Source organism: Mytilus trossulus, chromosome 2 (genome assembly GCF_036588685.1).
Source record: "Mytilus trossulus isolate FHL-02 chromosome 2, PNRI_Mtr1.1.1.hap1, whole genome shotgun sequence".
NCBI classification, from domain to species: domain Eukaryota; kingdom Metazoa; phylum Mollusca; class Bivalvia; order Mytilida; family Mytilidae; genus Mytilus; species Mytilus trossulus.
The window spans coordinates 23145606-23164543 of record NC_086374.1 but is presented as its reverse complement, the minus strand read 5'-3'; the positions used below and the strand labels follow the sequence as shown (position 1 = coordinate 23164543).

At 32.6% G+C, this 18938-nt stretch overlaps 1 protein-coding gene across 2 annotated transcripts in view; it reads right to left on the bottom strand.

Annotated features, from left to right (window-relative positions):
* The window catches only part of LOC134706770 (receptor-type tyrosine-protein phosphatase F-like), a 44985-nt gene that overhangs the window by 2460 nt on the left and 23587 nt on the right, over window positions 1-18938 (bottom strand). For both annotated transcript variants that reach the window (XM_063566034.1, XM_063566032.1), the window contains exons 4-16: window positions 17802-17897; window positions 14948-15043; window positions 14419-14562; window positions 13312-13449; window positions 12438-12558; window positions 11211-11428; window positions 9146-9205; window positions 8724-8889; window positions 7341-7486; window positions 6190-6468; window positions 5446-5657; window positions 4732-4908; window positions 416-2950 (exon numbers count right to left, since the gene is read on the bottom strand). In XM_063566034.1, the coding sequence (XP_063422104.1) occupies window positions 416-2950; window positions 4732-4908; window positions 5446-5657; window positions 6190-6468; window positions 7341-7486; window positions 8724-8889; window positions 9146-9205; window positions 11211-11428; window positions 12438-12558; window positions 13312-13449; window positions 14419-14562; window positions 14948-15043; window positions 17802-17897 (4388 nt within the window). The remainder of the gene's footprint in view (window positions 1-415; window positions 2951-4731; window positions 4909-5445; window positions 5658-6189; window positions 6469-7340; window positions 7487-8723; window positions 8890-9145; window positions 9206-11210; window positions 11429-12437; window positions 12559-13311; window positions 13450-14418; window positions 14563-14947; window positions 15044-17801; window positions 17898-18938) is intronic.

The following is an 18938-nucleotide window of genomic DNA, read 5'->3' as shown; positions in this document are numbered from 1 at the left end:
CAAATTCAAGGAAGCTCTGATTTGCAGTTTCTGAGAACAATGTATTTCAATTTCCATTGAGCTGATGAATTGAAATAGGTAAACCACTAGTTCAAATCCTCTGTGGTAGACAAATATAACACATATTATTATTCGTAAATTTGATAAAATTAAAAAAATCGGATCTCATCTTTTTATAATAACTTAACCATATTTTTACCTGAACTAAAAAGATGAGGCGTTTTAAAAATAAGTTTTCATAATCTTAATGCTTGGACAGAAAGTCTAGGACAATAACTATTTTCGAAAAAGTGTTATTAACAAATATTTTGGTCGACCTCTCATCAAATCTTTTGATAATGAAAATAACTACTTTCACATACATAAACATAATAAAAAATGAATAAATCAAACAGTATCGAAAACAAGCACTTACCACGAGGTCTACAATTTGTGTTCTTCTCTTTTTAATTCTCTTTACAGTATGGAACACATCAACATCAGCATCATGCAGCATGGCCTCGCAAATATTGCTGATAGCAACGTAAAATCCACTGTGTGTAGCCCCATCCTTACAATGAACAATGACTGGACTCTCATCTTCACAGGACACATTCTGCCAGTCCTTAACCAAGTCAAAGAGATCAAGAAACATCGACTTTGATTTTGGTACGAAATCTGTGTCGTTGCAAGCATTAAATTGAAATTGACGAATCTCACGTGCCTGCACTTTAGGATTTAGCATGCTATGAATTTTAAAATGGCGAATAGTGATATTGTCTTGCTGGTATACGGCAATACTGTCTATGAAGAAAGGCTCAAACTGTTTCATTTTTTTCTCCTCTGGCCAATATTCTGCACATGTATCATCCTCGTGTTTATAATTTTCCATCATGACGATAGTGTGGACATTAAAGTCATAAACCAGTTTCCAGAAATCTATAATAGTTGTATGCAATGGTGTCTGTGTAACGATGAAATGGTCTTTTTGTCGATGGCTATCAAGTAAAACTGCATTGATATAATCAGTCCGTCCGACGCCCCCAGGAGTGCTCAATACGGCTCTGTACATATTTGTTGGAATGACGTCTGGAAACCTGTTTTTCTCTAAATTATTAATAGATAGAGCATCTGAACAGTTTGCAGAGTGTAATTTGCGTGTAAAGTTGCACAAGCATTCAAACTGATCTCGTAAATATGAATGTTTCGTTTTCGGATTTTTTCTTGTCAGCAGATGATATTTTTCTTTCAAATCATTCCCTGTTCTTGTTTGACCAGCATGTTTCGCTTCAAATATGGCATCATAAATAAATATGTATTGTTTTATTGTCCGTACCATTTGAACCCGATCCTTCCTCAAACGCCTTACAAAAGCTGATATACTTATGCGACCTTCTCTATCATACTGTTCCAAAAGGCTATCTATGGCAATATAGGCGCCTGTTCTCCCGACTCCTGTACCACAATGAACTAACAAAGGTGATGCAGGTGTATCACTGTTGTACTCTTTAACCTTGAACCTCATTTCTAACAATGGTATAGGATCATCAGGAACACCATGATCTGGCCACGAACAAAAGTCAAATATATGGACAACTCTAGTGGTGCTATACGTATTGTTCGACTTAAACTTCATGGTACGTATTACATATGATGCAAATTCTTGAGTATCAATCAGCTCGAGAAAGAAATTACCGTATGTTACCTTTCCCTGATTTTTATCAGGCCAATATTTTGTACATTTAACGATATTGTCTTCTATGATATTAGTGATCATTACAATAACAGAGACATTTGTTTGATTAATCATTCTCCAAAAGTCAAGAACTGTTTCCTCGTCAAAAGGACTTTGAGCCGCAATATATGCATTCTGTTTATGATATCCATGAATAAAATTTGCGTTGATATAATCGTCTCCCGAGTTATCATCCTCCTGTAGAACAACACGCGAATGGTCATACGGTAATAAATGTGGAAATCTATTCTTCCGCTGATTTCGAGGTTTCAATGCAACATTCCACGATGCTAAACGCCCATGAGGGAGATCATGAAATTCTTGCTGAAAGGTTATTGGTGGATTCATATTGGACTCAACAACACCATTCATATCAAAATTACTTCTATCAGGAGGTATGAGGTTCCTTCCGGCAATAATGTATCGACTTTCTCGGTGTGAATAAATAGTATTCCAATATTTATGAGGATCATAATCATCAACATGAGAGTACATACTATCATAAGTACCCTTGTCGTCGGTATATGCTGCATAGGGTGCATAACTTCTACGTCTTTTATACCAATACAGGATACAAATAACGACAATAGCTATGATAATTAAGATAATGATGACAATAATGGCGATTATTACACCTGTGTAATCAGTAGAAGCAGCCACAACAGGGTTTGGAGCCAAAGTTGAAGGAGTGGGGGTAAGTACCATTTTGCTGTAGCTTGACTTTGTTACACTGAGAAGGGTACTTCTTATCTGTAAATGAACGTCGTACTGATGACCAGAAACCAAAGGATTATTTTGAATACTATTATATATTTTTCCATCCCCTATTGTGAAAAATGTCGTCGTCAGCACTTCATTTGGTAAAAGTATCGCTGTTTCAACTCCCGGTGGATTTCCAACTGCCCGTTTCCGTTTTCCAGAACCAACGGTAAGATCATGAACATATATTACATATGCAGTAAGTGGTCCTGTAGTCAACATGACTGGATCAATTGCGATAACTATTGTTGTTGCAGTGGAGCTAATCTTCTTTGGTGCTGGTGGAGAAGTCGGTGTTGATTGTTCTGTGTATTCAAACATATGATCAGGATCACCAAATCCCCTACTTGTTTTTGCAGCAACTTTGATCTGATACCGTCGTCCAGGTTGGAGCAAACACAAAAGTGTGGATCTTATTAAACCTCCTGTCGTAGTATTGAATTCTTGACTGGCTTGAGTTGTGTCCTGGTAGGAAATCTGGAAAAAAATAATATCATATAAAAAAAGAAATACGAGCTTATTGCTTTCACGAATAAAAAAAATCCGTTTAAAATTGGTCATTGAATGACAGCAAAAATATCTGATAGGTAAATATTAAGTACAGCATGAGCATGTGTAAAACATATAAACAAGACAGTTTCCATATAAAACGGGTTATATATTTATTTTTTTAGACAGCTAGTCTCTTGTGTATGATTTCTTGATATTTATAGCTGTTAATCAAATTGTGAGTTATCTACTCAGCTTCAATCCGCCTGTAAGAAGTTTAAAAGCATAACCTTAAAATTGGAATACATCATATATGAGTGGAGCCGAGCTTTAGTTTTAATAGAAATGTTAATAACAAAATCGACTTGAAGGCCATAATATAAATTATAAACCATATTTATCTTTTGACTAATACCAGAGATACTGACCGTGTTTTCGAGAAACACGGTCCAAACTTTTCTATATAAAAACGGTATGCAATATCACATTCAGTTGACAAAGATACATTCTAATCGGTTTGTTTATGAACAGATCACCAAAACTATGTGAACGTGAATAAATTGCAGTGTTTAATATGTCATCATCATGATTGTGCCACAAAAGTCATTTGAATTCAACCTTCTGCCATTGCAAAATGTGAGAGGAATATTAGTACATTTATTTCAAAGTAAATAATTTCAAAACCTATCCTTTAATGAAAAACAGGAAAATTTATCTTCCTTCCTCTCGTCAGATTTTCCAAGACAGTGAATAGCTGGTTCCAATTTTGTCTAAATAATTGTACGAATTAACTTTACTTCTGGAGATTACAAGTTTAAAATGTTTTAATATGATATCAAGATAACAAATAATAAAAATGTCTATTTTGAGAAAGGGTTTTTGATTGCTTGATCATTATGGCGAATAATTAACGATTATGTGATCATCTAGAAAGCCGAGGTGGATCCAAATCTGCCAATTAATCTGGCAAACAAATTCAGACTAGTTTTTATTTCCATGCAAAGAAAATCACCTATGAATCACATATTATAGTTTAATTTTTGTATTTATTGAAACATGTTGTAGACATATCTCTTTCTCTACAATAAGAACTTCTAGTGCGATAAGCCACGCTTTCCAAAATGAAGCAAAGAAAATCTCTTGAAAAATCTGCTACAAAACAATCTTGTAAAATACGTACACTGTCATTTAGATTCAAAATAACCTATTTATGAACAGAAGTTAATAAATTTTTCAATTTTCACTTTTTCTTTTTTCGTTGTTGCACTGAATGCCTGTACAGACCACCATCCTCATAATAAATTAGACTTTTTTATGTGAAGTTGTTATAGGAAATCTGTAGTCTACGTTGTTACATTGTAGGATGGGCTGATTTCACACTGACATGGTGTGTACCTTTTATAAACTCATCATAATTATGTGGTTGACATGTCAAATATACATTTATTTTTTGTTGAAGATTGCATTTTTATTTATCTTTATTTTAGGTGTAGTTTGGGTGATATCTCATTGACGTATTTCTACCACCTCATTTAATTCTTAATAATTAGTTTTGTTTGATGAATATGTTTTTCCATTGTGTGCTTGCATTGGTATTAGCATTTTAATGCATTCAGCTGAATGACCTTGTTTGACATTAATATTGTGAGGTTCTCAAAACTCAGATTGCTGAACCATGCACATTGTTAAATTAATTAAGTACAACAAAAAAACTGTTTTAATCAGATAATAATAACCACACAGGCTATAACACTTAAATATCGACTTACCAGATAAGAAGATACAACTCCATTGGTTACAATTGGTGCCCTCCATGATAGTCCTAAACAACTCTCATTTCTGAAAGTAACAGATAGAGATGTTGGTGCATCTGGGTAGTCTTCTTGTGTTACTGTACTTTGATGGGAACTATAGTTACCATACCCTGCTCCTGTTCTAGCTCGAACCTGAAGTGAAATTAATTGCATTCCATCTTAAAACGCTAGTTGTATATACATTGCAGTCCATATTGCTGGAAACAGCGTCATCTAGTTGCTTTAGACTATCATTTTACATCAAAACACTCAACTTTAATAAGTATTTGATTCCTTGTTTGGATTTCAGTTTAAATCAGTAAGCGTATAGTATTTTTATAATCACTTATCTGCATTATTGGATATGGTAATAAGCATGTAAAAAAACTACGCTTCATGTATGAAATGGTTAACACTTATGATGAAGACAATGCTTATATATTTCTCTGATTTAACATAAACATATTTTGGGCTTCACATATATTAAATTATTTTCATGCTGTTAACTACACTATTTGGTTTCTGGTAGATAGATGTCTCATGGACAATCCTACCACTTCTTCTTATTTTTAATTTGAGTTTCCACAATTGTATGATCCATCCATATGTCTATTGACAAACACCTTTATCTTATTCACAAAACTCAGCCTATTACAAAACTTAGATAGTATAATCACTGTAGGACTTTACCTTCACAAAGTATAGAGTTGCTGGAGAAAGATCAGCCAACATGACGTTTGTTGAAGTTGATGGTTTCTGTAATCTGTCTATGAAATTTGCAGCTTCACTGTATGCTATATCATAAGCAATGATAATGCCGTTTGAAGGTGAAGGAATTGAAAAACTAACAGTGACTGATCTTATTGACGGTGTTAACATCAGGGTAGTTGGTGCAGCTGGCACTAAAAATAATAAACAAATGAATTTTATGGACACCTACAATACTAGAACTTCAGCCATAAATATATTCTGTATTAGGGTTTATACTCCTGGATAAAGTGAAATATGTCGTATTTTGCCTATTCTACATGATTGTGCTAATTATTCTGAAATTATTAAGAAACTGAAGTTTCAACTCCCTCAGGCAAAGTTGGCATTAGATGAGTTTGGCTATTTATTTAAGGTATTTTTGACAAATAGCTCTTCAACGGTTTTGGTACTTATACATCTTCGGATTTCAAATGTTTGGCTTTGAGCGTTTCTACTGAAGGTAAATCCAATAAAGCGTTTCGGATGCAAGAAATTATTACGTGTTGTTTACAATTTTTCATAAGAAATCTTTTATTAGTTAAGACCAAATGACCTTATTGTACAATTAATTTTAATAAATGATTGATATTGGTTTATTCAGATCAAACAGTATGTCAGATCAGCAGATATCTGGAAAGAGTTATTGACAACTCGTTAACAAAAGAATATTAAATAAAAACTTACATCCTTCTCCTGTTTTAAACGACTGCATTGGAGAGAGCGGACCAGCACCAATATTGTTAACATATGATATCTGTACATTATAGTCTGTATACGTCTGTAAACCGGTAATTTGCCTAAACCGATCAGTGGTTGAAAAGTTCTGTGAGAAACCTGACACAACAACATCATAACGTAGTAATACTCCGTTTTTGTCTTTACAATCAGGATCGTTCCAACTGACAGTAAAAGAACTAGATGTCTTGGTAATTTCTGATACACTTTTTACAAATCCAGAAGGTTCTGTTTGAATATATGAAGAATAAATATAAACAATATTTAGTATAATTTAATGCAGAAGGCCATTTTTATATCTTTCTTTGTAGTGAAGTTATTGAAAATAACACACATAAAGTCATGCCAACGAACTATTCTGGATAAATTCAAATTGTAAGCATTTAAATTAAAAATAAGTTTTTATTAATCTTTGCGCTGTGTTACCAATACAAATAACTTTCCGAAAGCAATGTTTCAAAATCAAAATTAAAAATATTTAAAGCATTTTCTTGACTGATATAACAATATAAAACACAATTAATATTGAAACATTTATTTGTAAAATATTGACAACATGGCATAACTTTCGGGTTTTCTTATATACAGAAGAATGATGATGTTAAATTGCTGACATCTTGGAAAAAGAATCACTCGCCAATTACCTTCGACTGATTTGACGGAAATTGCACTTAACGAATATTCGATTTTAGGGGGAAAAGGTAGAACATAAACATCAAAGATACCAGAATTGAACCTTTATATTTGCGCCAGACAAAAGACTCATCACTGACGTTTGAGTACATGATATAGCCATATGTAAGGTAGGTTCATTAAATTGAAACGTTTGTTTAATGTCAATACACTATAAAGCACACCAGTTCTAACAAGACTGTTCTTACCCTTCCGGAGCACCTGAGATCACCCCTAGTTTTTGATGGGGTTCGTGTTGCTTATTATTTAGTTTTCTTTGTTGTGTCATGTGTACTATTGTTTGTCTGTTTGTCTTTTTCATTTTTAGTAATTTCGTTGTTTATTTTCGATTTATGAGTTTGACTGTCCCTCTTGTACCTTTCGTCCCTCTTCTTTTATAAGAAACAAAGTAAAAATCAAATAACTACCTGTCTCTGGTGTAGTAATTTCACCTTCAACTTTTTTATGAACATCAGAAATATTTTGCTGAGATGAAGATATAACTAGGCGAACATTATAAGTTGTCCAGTTACTCAAACTATTTAGCGTATAGCTTGTGGTATTACTCAATGGTCTACAAATTAAAAATAATAAAAAAATAAATTATCTTTTTCAAAAATGAAAAAAAAAACACATCAAAAGCTTAATAAACATGAAATGTATCGTCTGTCTGAAATCTAGTTGACTTATAGTCAAGAAGTAGTAGCAGTCACTGGGCTATGTCATTTTGGCTCGTTGAACTAAAACGAAAAATCCAAAAAATAATGCATTACTCTCGTTTATCATTTGAATGTTATTCATTGAATCTTTGTAAAAGAATAATCATGAAACAAAAAACGAAGTAGCTGACCATATGATTATCTAATATTATCTAATATCATTAAACGGAAATTTATATATCAACAACTAACAGTTTTAAAATGATATATATTTATAAGGTGACAAAATCTGGAAATAGTTCACTGACTAGTAAACAAAAACAACTTCAGGGCATATAGAAAAAAGGACGAAATAACCTAACGATTCCACTTTACGATACACAGAAAATAAAAGTTTTACAACATGAACTCATCAAAAGTGTCACCACGCTTTGTCCCATTTATGACACTATTCGATTTTTTTTACCAAGAACCCGAAAGCTGAGGTCATCTCACCCACTTTTAAATATAAAATATGGAAGGCGCACATGTTAATTTGAAAGTAATAAATTCAAATGTAGAATATTTTCAATCTTTCACGTACTTTTTTTTTATCAACTATTCACTTATAATCTCTGTAATGGTTAAATCATTCAATCAAGTAGCATAGGCTATCATTAGCATAGGCTATCAAATCGACATTCGAGATATTGTAAACATATTTTTCAGACTTCATCATGAAAACCCTACCTAATTGAAACTTTATCCCGATGTAGACTAGACAAATATCTCAAAGAGTCAAGACATGTGAATAAGTAAAACATAGACAACGACATATCAATTATTAACAATTAACAATAATTGTTTAAGGGAAATAAAGACATACACGTACGATGACCCTGATAGGGTTTTCACTTTGAAAAGGCACATTAACATTTACTAGTAGCTTAGATTTACTTAAAAGTACTTTCTTTTATGATCGTTTTGGTGATCGTTTTTATATCTAAATAAATTTAAATTGGATAGTAAGCTGTTTTTAACGTTTGCCTCTATCATTGTGCCCTTTTGAAATTGTCAATAAGATTTAGTGTGTTTTAAACGTACAATGTGCTTTTCAAAGTGTTGCTGATCGTGGATGCATGTCGAAAAATTAACTGTTAGTAAACATCTTACAGACTGCTATACACTGGATTGGGTTCCTGTGGACAATCACCATATCTTATAATGGCAAACGATAAAGCAAGACTGTCAACAACATCATCGTAGTTACTATCGATGGACCAATCAACTTGTACAGCTTCGTTCACAACTGACAATTTGTAAGATGTAAATAATGATCCTGAAAATGTAGTTTGGTTAATTATAAATTAGAAAATAAATGTATGCTATTTGTAGAATGATTTGTGTTAAAAAGAAATAAGGTAAAAATGGTCGAACAAAATAATATAAAAAAAACAGTATTAAATTTATAATGTAAGACCAATGAGTTCATTCTCCTGTCACCTTATTATCTAGGCAATTCAACAAGGGTAAATTAAATGTCCAGTATGGCACTAACTTTAAAGTTTACTTGTTATAAAATATTTTGTACTTACCTACTGGTGGTTTGAATGGAGTAGTAGTTGACTGATCATTTGGAGCCGACGTAGTAGGTTCTAAAATACAGAGAGAAAAAAGAGTTAAAGCCTTAATAAAGGTAGTAGTATAATACCGCTGTCACACATCGGGATTTTTACTGCAGAATATTATATGATCGGATAAAAGGAACAAAAAGTCGGATATAGATCTAACTTGCGGTTGGTAATTTGTAAACACATTTATTGTATCAAAACTACCATCAAACATTGTTTAGAAGCGTCCCGATTATTCCGTTTATGATATGTTTTTGATCCGATTTGCATCCTTCGTATGCATGATGGAAGAACGATTCGGACCCGATACGTATATTTTGTATTGTTAAAAAAAAGCTCAAACCCGTCCGCACAGCGTTTTAAATCTCCTGAATACAATCCAATAGAGATCAGATAGTGAACCGACGGAGGTCATTGTTACCATTTTGATCCGTCACGATTACTATCGGCCGAGTTTCCAGAATGTTACGTTCAAAACTGTCGGGAATGTTTGGCCTACCTCACCGGACAATTCACGACCAACAGGACTCTACTACGAACTTCTACCATTGCGATTAGACCATGCAAGGACATTACATAAAATACAGGATAGAAATCTAACATGTTCGTGTTGTCGATGTCTGTTATCAAACGGGAGCGATTGGTTGATATGTGTAATCGACATTTTTTACAAGTTGAAAGGTGTTTTATAAGTTCCATGTTGGCCAGGCATGTTAATTTGAATACAATTGAAACTTTGACTAAAAATCAATACACTGGCCCAATGAAATTACTTTATATAAATATCGATGATAAGCTGCTCTTAACATTATGAACCCCTTTAAGCTGAGGTCACACACGATTTTTACTGCCGTCCGTGGTCCATTCCTTTTTAAAATTGGGAATAAGTATGATCAAGATCAATTGAATCGTATACTTTAATCAGCAAAGACAAAAAGTATTTATTCAAATCACGACAATCAGATGTTTCTCGGGATGCGTCCAAATTTAGCCGTTGCAGACCAAATGTTTCCCGATTTATTAGTATTCTGTTTTCAGTCCGTTTCTTATCCGATTTGCATTTCGCATGTTACAAAACGACCAAATTTGGCAAACCAAATGTGATCCGACAGAGAGTAGACAGTGACTCGACGCTGACATAGATATCCGTAGGAAAACTAGCCAAATTGGGGATGATTAAGCACTGTTGGAACTCAATCCTTTCACAGACTGCTGTACCGCAATTGTACATGGCTTTATCTGGACTGTTAGTTCTGTAATTGTCGGGACTCTGACGCTAGTATCATTGAGAATCTCGTACTAACAGCGGGACTATTTCGGAACGGATTCGGAAAAGACAATTCGTTTCGCATTCGACAAGATCTGGGTTTAAACTAGACTCAATCGAAAATAAAAAAAAACCAGTTACAATTTCTCTGGATCATGAGATAACGGGACACACTTAACTGTCAGGGTGCTTATCCGACTTCTCCGGACCAATTGTCGATCCGTAAGAATTTGAAACAAACGTATACGACTTCGTTAATGTTGGAACATTCCAGATCAATGAGGATAGTTATTGAGCTTAACTTTTCGAGTCTTAGTGCTGTCTGACCTTAAACGGGAGTCATAATCGGCACTGTTTGAACACCGAAAAAGCTCGTTCGACGAGGTTACTCGTCATGAAAGTAAATTTAAACTGACAAACTAACTGCTTGACTATATCAACAAATGACACTACCTAAAAAAATAACTTTCATATTCTTGCCTTGGTAATTGCATTTTCCGAAGTATGTTAAACTTGGTTTCACAGATAGCTCAACCTTCAACTTGTATGGCAGTTATATGTAGTTCCGTTATAGTGACAAAATTAGGTGAGCAAACTTAACAGACGGGATAATAAATGGAATTCAAATAATAATATTATGCAGATAGTGTACACTATTTACTTAAAAGGAACATGATGCGGCGTACCATTGGAAATATTTTTTTAAGACAAAGTACGCAAAAATATAATTTTGATAAAAAGTTTAATGACAAATATACTCACTGAAACATTCAACACTATAGAAATCTGTTACAAATCCTTTAGATATCTCTTCCATCAGTTTGTCCCCATCCTGTGCACGAACATCTATTCTGTATCTGTATTCTCCTTTAGGGTCAAGGTTGGTAAGATTGAAGGCATATTGAGTTGTAGCATCAGTATGAGAAATATTTCTGATTAAAGTCCAGCCAGAAGAGGAGTTCATCTTTTCCTGCCAAACACTAAAAATAAAGAAAACTTATATATCATATATCATTTTCCTAGTCCTTATCCAGTGTGGAAATTCAAAACTTTTGGCCTTTGTTGATCCGTTTGTCAATTTTTGTTCTTCTATTCTAGACAAAATTGGTTGCCAAGTTTTTTCAGTCTCACTCAAAAGTTGATTGGAGAACCTTCCTAAATTTTAGGTACATGTTGTATTTATACTAAGTATACTTTTACAATTATATATCTAACAAGTCGCAAAATTTGTCTTCAAATTCACAGTAACACGGATATCTTGATGCCTTCCCTTTTAAAAATATCCAAACATGTCTGTCATTCAAAACCACACACTTAAACATACATGTCATCAGTACGCTTTCTTCCGTTTAAGGCTTTAAAGATATGCTTATTGTAATCAGATGTTCGACTCTTTATTTGTATAGAGATAAGTAAGTAAGTAAGTAAATTTTATTTAGAGTCGGCATATATATACATTATAACAGAGAAAACATGAGCTCTGGTGAGCTCTTTAACCGACTATCACATAAAAAATCATGCAGCATCATGCAAATACTACCAAATAAAACATGCAATATAATGAAAGCAAACTTCTATTTGATTTGTGAGCCTCCAGAGTCAAAGCTCATGTGGCAAGCGCCTCTATGTGCATTGAAACGGGGGAATCAGCAAATCACTGATAAACTCATACTACTACATTCATTTGGCTATCCATTACCTTAGATTATGTAACAATTAATTGTTTGGTTGTCTCTTTTAATGATTAATGTTTCTGACTAACTTAACAGTTCCTTGAAAACGGCACTGTGTTGGTGTTGTTCTGGATTTTTAGTTCATTTTACCTAACTTATATTGTTTTTTTCTTGTTTTTTTAAAATGATTTTTTTTTGTCTTTGAAGTTTGCAAAGATGGATTATTTTTGTTTACAATTAATAATAAGCAACATTTAAGGTGCTATGTATCATTTTCCCAATACAGCACAACTTCCCTACAGAGCAAAAATCTTACAGATACTGAGCTATGGGTCCTTTTCCAATGTCGATATCTTCCACCCATCCAATCCAGCCCAATGTCAGATTACCGCATTTATTATTTGTAATTTTTGGTTGCTCTACAAGCTTCGGTAAATCTGTAAGGTAAAAAGCAGGAAGAATTATGAATACATTTAAGTCCACCATATGTCTTATGGTATTGCAAAACAATCCCCAACATTTTGAGGGAGACAAAATTCAAAATTGGGTGTTATGCGTATAATAATAAATATAAGTTTAACCTTATAAAAGTAAACGGAGTGCCCCACATTATCAGCAATAACGTCAACATTTAGCAATAATTGTTGATTCGGTCTTGAATACCAATGTTGTAATTTGATTTTTTTCAGAATTCAATATTAAACTCTTCCTCTTGACCGGAACATTTTCTCAGTTTTCTTTCTCATTTTACCAAAAGAACATTAGACATGTGATAAGTCAGCCAATCAAAATATTTAATAATCAATAATTTTAAGTTGACGTGAATATTCAAAAAGAGTAATAACTTCGCACCGTGGTGCGAAGTTATGATCATTTATTTAACTTTGGTTGACAATGATGAAAGACTGTAAAGGTGTGACTTTTTTATAATCATTTCTCATGTGATTAATGAAATCCAACCAACAATACTATTTAAAAAAAGACTGTTGAAATTGGCTTTTGATGAATGCAAAGTAATGAAAATGTCGCTGTGGTTAATGAAGATAGTTGAACATATTTTCATGAGTTGCTACATTTAACAGTGAGGTGCAAATAATCGTTTTGGCAGGCACACTAGATTCATTGCATCGTTCGATTGAATTCACCTAAAAATATAAAACCATACATTAGAACTATATATATGTACTTACGTATCTGGCAAGCTGGTCCACCATATTCAGGATGACAATTTCCTGAATCACATCGTCCATTTATTGGACTGCACGTGTCATTGTCTGGACAATTACACTCTTTGTTGCAATTTATACCAAAGAAATTAGGTTCGCAAGCTGAAAAAGGATAAGCCAAAATGTATTGGCTTAAAATCATATAGACAGACGTTTCAGTGAAAACACATCAATTTCTAAACTTACATTTCACCAAACACGATTAACCCGAAAATATGATTCAAACACTGTTTCTACGTCAGTCATCATGTTGCTAATAATCTTTAAACCTCGAAACCTTTTCCTTAATTTATAAGAAAAACTTGTTTGTCTTTTACAATAAGGAAAAATGTGTTGAATTATATACAAACTAAATCTACTTTTAAAACTGACATTCCGTTTTCAGAGTAAATTATGTACTCCTCTCAATTTTGTGAACATTGACTTTGCCATTGCTTTATTTGGGAGGTATCCTTTTAGTATCAATAACTGTTCCTAAACCTCATAAAATGATAATGTATTTTCTCAAAATCGTTAGTATGGAGAGCGGTTGTGCACTTTTTGTTTTGATTTTTTATTCAATCAATTTTATTTTATCACTGCTCCGAATTATATTTCAAGTTGCCCTTACCAAAGCATTGATTTGTCATTGCATTATTTCGGAGAGACGTTTTTTGTATCCGCATCTCCTCCTAAACACAGCGTTACATTTTTGAAATTTTTTCAAACCATCTTATAAACATTTTTCTTTTCTGCATCACCTTTTTTGACGATCTGTATCATTTGAGGGTTCCCATTACAGAAGCATCGATTTTGAAAAGGTTGGATATATATAGTTTCGTGAGCTTTGATGACAGTACCATTAGTTTATGTAAGTTAAAATACATTTACCGCCTTCATTTATTAATTTCAATTTATGTCTTACTAACGTTACGTTGTTTGTGTCCAGAGGTTTTCTTCTAAAAGTGTTATATTTGCTTCGTAATCGATTGGAAGGGAGTTGAATTAGTTTCCTATAAACCTTACAAAAATGCTTGAAAATATATCAGACTGACACCCAATAGGTTTTAATATCACATTATTTTAACTTACCTGTTTGGCATTCAGGCGGACCTTTCCATCCCCATTCACATTGCCATGAATCACATTTTCCCGTCTCTCTGTCGCAGTCAGTGGGTCCATTCAAACAGTGACATGTATTTTCACAGTTCTGACCAAATGTATCGTCTGGACAAGCTGTTAAATTAATTGAAATAAAACATATCAGACATTGACTTATTGTTTCGTCGCAAATACTTACAATAGTTGAGGTTTAACGTCTTTATTTTCATAATATTCTTTCATACTTTAAATGAGGATTTCTTAACAACATTCATTATTATATTTTTTTAACAGTTTTGGTTTTATAACTGTGAATAGAGATATATATCAACATATATGTTGATATGTCTCTGTCGTTAATTATCAGGTTATGAAAATCTTGTTTCAGGAGTTTTTCCCCTGTAAGATTTGATAATTGACACAGGCACTGAGATTTTGTTAACATTACTGTTGCTGTTCTGAATGTTGAACCCATACTTATTGCTGACTGAATATGAAAGCAATGTGTAAAAACACCTACGTCTACAAGTTCCTCCCACGTTATAGTATGCTATTTTGCATTTTTTACATTTCTCTGGTCCAGCTCCTGTACAACCATCACACGAATCATCACAGACTGTAAAAGTATAAATTCATTGATAAAGTTTATCCACGGAAGTTTCCTTAATTGAAAGAACACATTGTATAGATCTATCTTCGAAATATATGTTAAGTGTTGATTAACCTCGGCTTATCCCTAACCGAAGAAGAAAGTTCGTCGTAGAGATGTAAAGTTAACAATTAGAGTTAAAACAAAATTGATGTGATTATAGTAGTTATTCCATCCTTACTTACTATTAATGAAACACAGCTGATCTTACATCCTCATGTTATCATGCAGTAAGCGATACTAATAAATAAAAACTTTGTATGAAGCCGATAAGGAAAGGAATCACTCAACTACCGAAAACATATTTTTTTATACCCCAGACTACACAATAGTCTATTAAACTGGACACATTTCAAATAGTGTTGCTGTATCACAAAATCATGCATCCAAATTTCGCTGATTAAGGAAAACGGTTTGCTAGCGCTTATCTTGTGTCTGGATTATATCTTTACGTAGCAAAAAATATAAAAAGGATCAAACTTATGTTACATTGGGATTGAAATGGGGCTCCAGTTCATTTAAGCTCGTTGGGATTACGTTTTCAGTTGATCTATTTGCATGATTTATTTAAATTATAGACAAGGGTAAAAAATGAATGAAGGGAACAATAGTTTATTGATGTTTCAAAGTAAATGCCTGAGTCAAAACTCGATTAAGCGGAAACACATCCGTGTTAGAAACTTAAACCAAGAAAAACATCTCAACTATAAGAGGAAAAAACAACGGTGTAACAGAAATACGGAACTGCAACAACAAACAAACGCCGACATACATACACACGGACTATTTGATAACGACTGCCATATTCCTAACTTGGTACAGGACTTTTTACTAAAAATCGGTGTGTTGAACTAGAGTTTATGGCTTGCCAAACCACCCGCTAAAATGATAACATTCAATGACAGGAATACAGTACAAAAACAACATAGATAATATAAAAAAAACACTGGCCAAAAAAGTATCTCACCCCTTGGAGAGATTACCATCATTAACATTTTGGTCAAATCTAAATTAACTCATCTGATTCTATCCTTAGTTATTTTAAGTAGATACGTGGAATGGCATATTCATATTGATTTCTTTTCTTGTAACTAGGCATTTTCGAATATTCAATGAAAAATGTATCTTTAGAGATATTTTGGTGTGATTTTCTCAATTTTGAGGTAAATTTAAAACAAACTTTTAGCAGGAAGAAAATTTATTCAGCCGTTTGTTTTACAAAGTGCCCTTTTGATTATATGAAATCAAATAAGTTTCACACACTTTTTGAATGAAGCAATAGCTTTGTGAAATCATAGATAAACTTGTTATTGAAACTGCTAAAAAATAGGTTAATACTGGTAAAGTTATGCAAATGTCATTTTGGTTATATTTTAAGTCTTTCAGGTAACATAATTCCCTGTTTTTCTAAGTTTTAAGATTCGAAAACCATTTAAACAAATTTACACAAAACTCAAAATGTTTGCGTTGAGCAATCATAATGTCGGTGGTACGAAATTGATGGATTTAGAAGAAGATGATGAAAGATTATTTTTCTTATATGTTTTAATTGCTACTTGATAAATCTATCGTATAACGAAATAGCGTCTCGGAGAAGAACTAAGCGAAATTTACGGGAAACTTTTGTCATTTTTGTTAAATTTATATATAAAAAAAATTAACTCCTGCTGTCTACGGTGATTGTTGTTGGGCTGATGATTTGTTTTTTTTTAGATCATTTTTTTATTATTATTTCTGTATGAAAAATTAACCAAAACAAAGTAAAGTGTGTTGTGTTGTTGAACTTTAATATAATAGTAAGTATAATCTGTTAATCTGACTGAAAAACACGTTCCCAGATAAATTAAGGTCAATGGTAAAAATATTAATTTGTGATTTGTTTAAACCTTTAACCATATAAACTAGTTTCTGAGTAGTTCATAAAAAATCTCTATAATCAATATATGATGCAAAAGTTTAATTACCGATTCCTGAATTGACCCTGTAATTAGAGATCTTTTTGACGACTGCATCTTTAAAATTGGCAAATCTTTCAATTAATTTTAACCTTTTGCTAGGCTAAAAATCATTGTTATTTTTCATTCCAAATTGGTAAAAACGCCTGTATATCATTATCACATTATTGTGCTTTGTCTGGGCAGAGGCATATGTTGCCCTGTTAAGATCCAGTCTATAATTTGCAAAGAGAAACAACATTTGTTGAAAAAAACACGTTACCAATTTCGCTGCATCAAATGCGCATTTTGACAAACAATGGCTTATCGGTGATGCTGGAGGCATAAATATTTGAAAACCCAAAGCTTCTTAAAAGGAAAAAGAGCTATAATTCAAAAAGGAGAAAGCCGGTCAAGGAATCATAAAAGTGAGTAATCAAAGAAACAAACCAGTAATTGGATAGTAGAATATTGATTGTACTTCCAAGTCAAAATCGTACAGTGGACGGAAACAATAAAAAATTAAATATGAAATAATCAATATGAAATACTCCTTTTAGTTAATGTCTCAAATGTTAAACATAGTGTGTAGTACGTGACCCGATATCAGTTAACCAAACTTCAATATGTATTTTAAGACCTATCATTTCCTGAATTATTCTGCGTTTTAGTCTGAATAACAAAGAAATATTCAGTCAAGCAAATTCTGCTTTTTTGTGTGTGCATACTATCGGGTATCAAAATTACTTAATAATGAAAGTTTCTATAAACAATTTCAAGACCATACTTACTTCTGCAAATTTTGTTGAACATATAATAATTGGATGCACAAATAATGCATCTTTCTGGGCCAGATCCGGTACAGTTGTAACAGGCAGCATTACAACCTGGAAAGATATACATAAACTAAAAATAGAAAGTATTTTTCAAACTCCACAGTACTAATAATAATGTTTGTTTAGGTAAAGGCAATATATGCATATAAAAAAAGATTTAGAAACTTAGTATTAAGTTATTGTAATGGGTATGAATTTAGATACATCGAATGACTTAACCTAAAGATGACCCATGATACCAAAACAGATTATAGGGTCCTTATTGTCTTAATAATAAAATAAATGATATATTGCAATAAATAGTTCCTATAAATCGAAGCTTAAAATATTCGTATAAAAAAGCAATCTAGTAAAATATAAAATCTGTATCTGATATTGACTTGATTTTTCACATAAGGTGATTTTTACTTCAAACTTCAATTTTAAAATTCACATAAATACATGACATACAATTTACATGATCAGACAAAGCATGTAAGTTTTAATACTACTAAAAAAAAAAGAGAGAGAAGAAGATTCTACAACTTTTACATTTGGAACATAACAATTATATGCAGTTGCAGTCCCCACCTTAGAGTATCGGCAACGACTCCTTGCAATGGTTGTTCAGTTAGTTAGCGACTGTTGTTATAAAGTTATATCGCCATATAATTATTTACATCATCACCAAATACAAATACTGGCATAGTCTGTTGTGAAATATTAATGTTTAAAAAATGACATATCATTTCATAATATCATCAGACTCACATTTTGAATATTGATGTTAAAAAATTTGTAAGGGTTCCGCGGAACCCAGTGTCTCGACTACTTTTGCTCTAACTCCCAGGCTCAACAAAAATGAGGAAAACAATCAATAAAAATATTCCTCTTGATACTATCTTTTGATTGTAAGAAGCTTCTGTCCAAGTTTGTTGAAAATTTCAGGATAGTTTATGAATCGAATAAATGTTTGAAAAACTTTAACTGTAGACTGTATGTAAAATTAACTGGAAGAAAAACTAAGTCCATTTATAAGTAAAATACAGATACACAGGTACCAAATATTGACAAAATTTCCTTTCTTGATACTAGCTTTTGATCATAAACAAG